The sequence below is a fragment of the Microtus ochrogaster genome, chromosome 24 (assembly GCF_000317375.1).
Source record: "Microtus ochrogaster isolate Prairie Vole_2 chromosome 24, MicOch1.0, whole genome shotgun sequence".
NCBI classification, from domain to species: Eukaryota; Metazoa; Chordata; class Mammalia; order Rodentia; family Cricetidae; genus Microtus; species Microtus ochrogaster.
In genome coordinates this window covers 35,442,871-35,445,297 of record NC_022024.1, presented here as the reverse complement: position 1 = coordinate 35,445,297, position 2,427 = coordinate 35,442,871, and the positions used below count along the sequence as shown (strand labels likewise).

The 2,427-nt window shown below is 46.2% G+C and overlaps 1 protein-coding gene and 1 long non-coding RNA gene across 2 annotated transcripts in view; one reads left to right on the top strand and one right to left on the bottom strand.

Annotated features, from left to right (window-relative positions):
• LOC113457371 overlaps positions 1–1,602 on the bottom strand; it is a 14,517-nt gene extending 12,915 nt beyond the window's left edge. Inside the window, exon 1 of the long non-coding RNA XR_003377961.1 lies at positions 1,495–1,602. This is a non-coding gene — a long non-coding RNA (uncharacterized LOC113457371). The remainder of the gene's footprint in view (positions 1–1,494) is intronic.
• Positions 1–2,427, top strand: part of Nuak1 (NUAK family kinase 1) — a 67,528-nt gene that overhangs the window by 30,894 nt on the left and 34,207 nt on the right. The window contains exon 2 of the mRNA XM_005358241.3: positions 1,219–1,339. Within this exon, the coding sequence (XP_005358298.1) occupies positions 1,219–1,339 (121 nt within the window). The remainder of the gene's footprint in view (positions 1–1,218; positions 1,340–2,427) is intronic.

Here is a 2,427-nt window from a genome sequence, read left to right as displayed (position 1 = left end):
TTATCCACGGCTGTGAAGGTGGAGTGCTGTCAAAGTGCAGAGCCTAGAGAGGGGTTGGGTAGAAGGAGAACTATCAGGGGTTGCTGTGCCATCTCAACCAGCTTTCCAGGAGGCTAGCAGAGAACAAACCCATTAGCAATGACTCCCAGTCCTTGATGAGGCTCAGGTTGAAGTGTTTTCATTAAGGAATGTTTCTATTTATAATTGGTGGGAGCTGGGCCGGGCAGGAGTTGCTGTGGTGGGCTGCCCCCCCCCCCGTGATATCTGTCACCCGTGGTAGTCAAGCTGTGGCTAGTTGTAGCTGCTTCTCGTGTGGGCTCATTCTTTTGCACATAACACCATGCCTTGTTACCCAGTGGGATGGGCTAGCTGCCTTTTGCATGGAAGGATGTGTGCCCGTGAGGAAAGGAGGCCAGGGAAGGGGACATTTGGGAACTAAGCAGGCTTATAGTGTGGCAGTGGCTTGGTTGGTAGGGTCCCTGTTTCTGACCTTTGCCACCTTGTTGGTGAACAGACAGATCCATTGGCAAAGCATTTCTCCTTGTTAGACTCCTGTTACCGTCTGAAGTCTTTTCTTATGTTTGAGCAGTCTGTGTGCTGGCCTTGGCCATTCCCTACAAATTTGGATTCACAGACACTGGCAGGGAACTTCTGGAATCGACAGGGGCTGAACAGAGAGAAGCTGCCATGCCCTTCGCTTTGTCCTGGTTCTTTTTAATCGACCCTGTCCTTGGAAGGGAGGAGGATGCTGGATCAGTCTAAGCAGATGTATGGGCGCAGCCTAGGTTGCAGTCTTTGGAACGAGGGGTTGGAGGGTGAACTGGCTTTATGGGATTGACCACACGGTGAATTTTGTTTGTTTTGAAGTCCTTACTACAGCTTCACAGTGAACTGAATGCTTAGAATTTCACCTTCCATAATTATGTTTGGCCTGCAAAGTCCCTCACCTTTGGCTCTCTTTACCCCCAAAGGATTAAGAGTCCTGTAATAAATGAGCCATATCCGGTTAAACAGCCACTGCTTGATGAAGAAGACCCAAACCCCAGGCTGTTATAAAGGAAAGGCATGGCGGGGGTCACTCCGGAGCTCTGTGGTATGGTTGTCGATTTGGCCAAAAACTAACATCTGTGTTTATTTTCCACCCAGCCCTCCCCGCAGCAATGGCTGGCTTGCGTCTGTTTAGCCCTCTGAGTAACATTTCATTTCCTGACTTTATAGGTTGCTATAAAATCCATCCGTAAGGACAAAATTAAGGATGAACTAGACATGGTTCACATCAGACGAGAAATTGAGATCATGTCATCTCTCAGCCATCCTCATATCATCGGTATTTATGAAGGTCAGTAATTCTTCCCCCTACTTCTGTACTACTAACCATTTCACATACCGCAGGGGCCTTGCCAAGACTTTGAGGTAATTGCCCTTCTGGGCAGGAGCCAAATAGTTTGGCTTCATGACATAAAAATAGCCAAGCACTATCTCTTCCTTGCTTACCTTGAATGCAACCCAGATACGTGCTGGGCAGCTCATCTGTGCCGGGCAGCTCATCTGAGGCATGCACCATCTCTGGCTACTGACTTCTTTCCTCTTCCGGGTTCCTTCACTTTGGTTGTTGCTAAGTAACCTGTCTTATTGAAAGCCAGTATGCTTAAAAAAAAAAAAAAAAGGCTGCTTGCTTGGTGACCAGTAACAGTGGGTCCGTTGTCAACGTCATTGTCATTCCGCAAACCGATGGCCACGTCCGGATGAAGAGGTCCTGCAGGTCCTCCCCTGTGGGTTGGAAATGAGTGCAGAGGGTCGAAGAGGCACTGAGAAAGGCCTCGGGGGCTGTGCCAATGGAGCCCAGCTTGCCGCTGGCGTTCATAAAAGCGCAGGGCAGGGAAAAGCTTGTAAAAGGCTGAGCTTCGGTTTAGCTCTGGTCCTTTACAGAAGGAAATAGAATGTCTAAACCTCACGACCAGCAGCTCCTCCTCATAGTCTGTAAAGACATTCCACACTCGGTCACTGAAACACAGGCATCAAAGCCAGGGAGCAGTTCCTCTCCTCGCTCACAGTCGGACCAATAATGCCTTACCTATTTTTTTTTTTTAAAGAAAACTCATTTCTCTCTCTATATGTAGTTTTTTGTTTATTAGATTATACTGCTCAGGTTGTTCTCTCTGGCTTTTATCATTTTATATCACTGTGTCCCATAAAGACATTTTACAAGGCTTTGTAATATTTCATTTAGGGGCATGCCATAATTTATTGAGTCGAATTTCTTTTGCCAAACATAATTGTTACTCCAGATTTTCTGGTTGTTACAAACAGAGCTTTATTGATTTCCATTCTGATAATTTTCTTATGGGAAATTACTTTTAAAATTATTCAGTCCAGTGTTTTCCTAATACATACATACACACATACATACACACATACATACATACA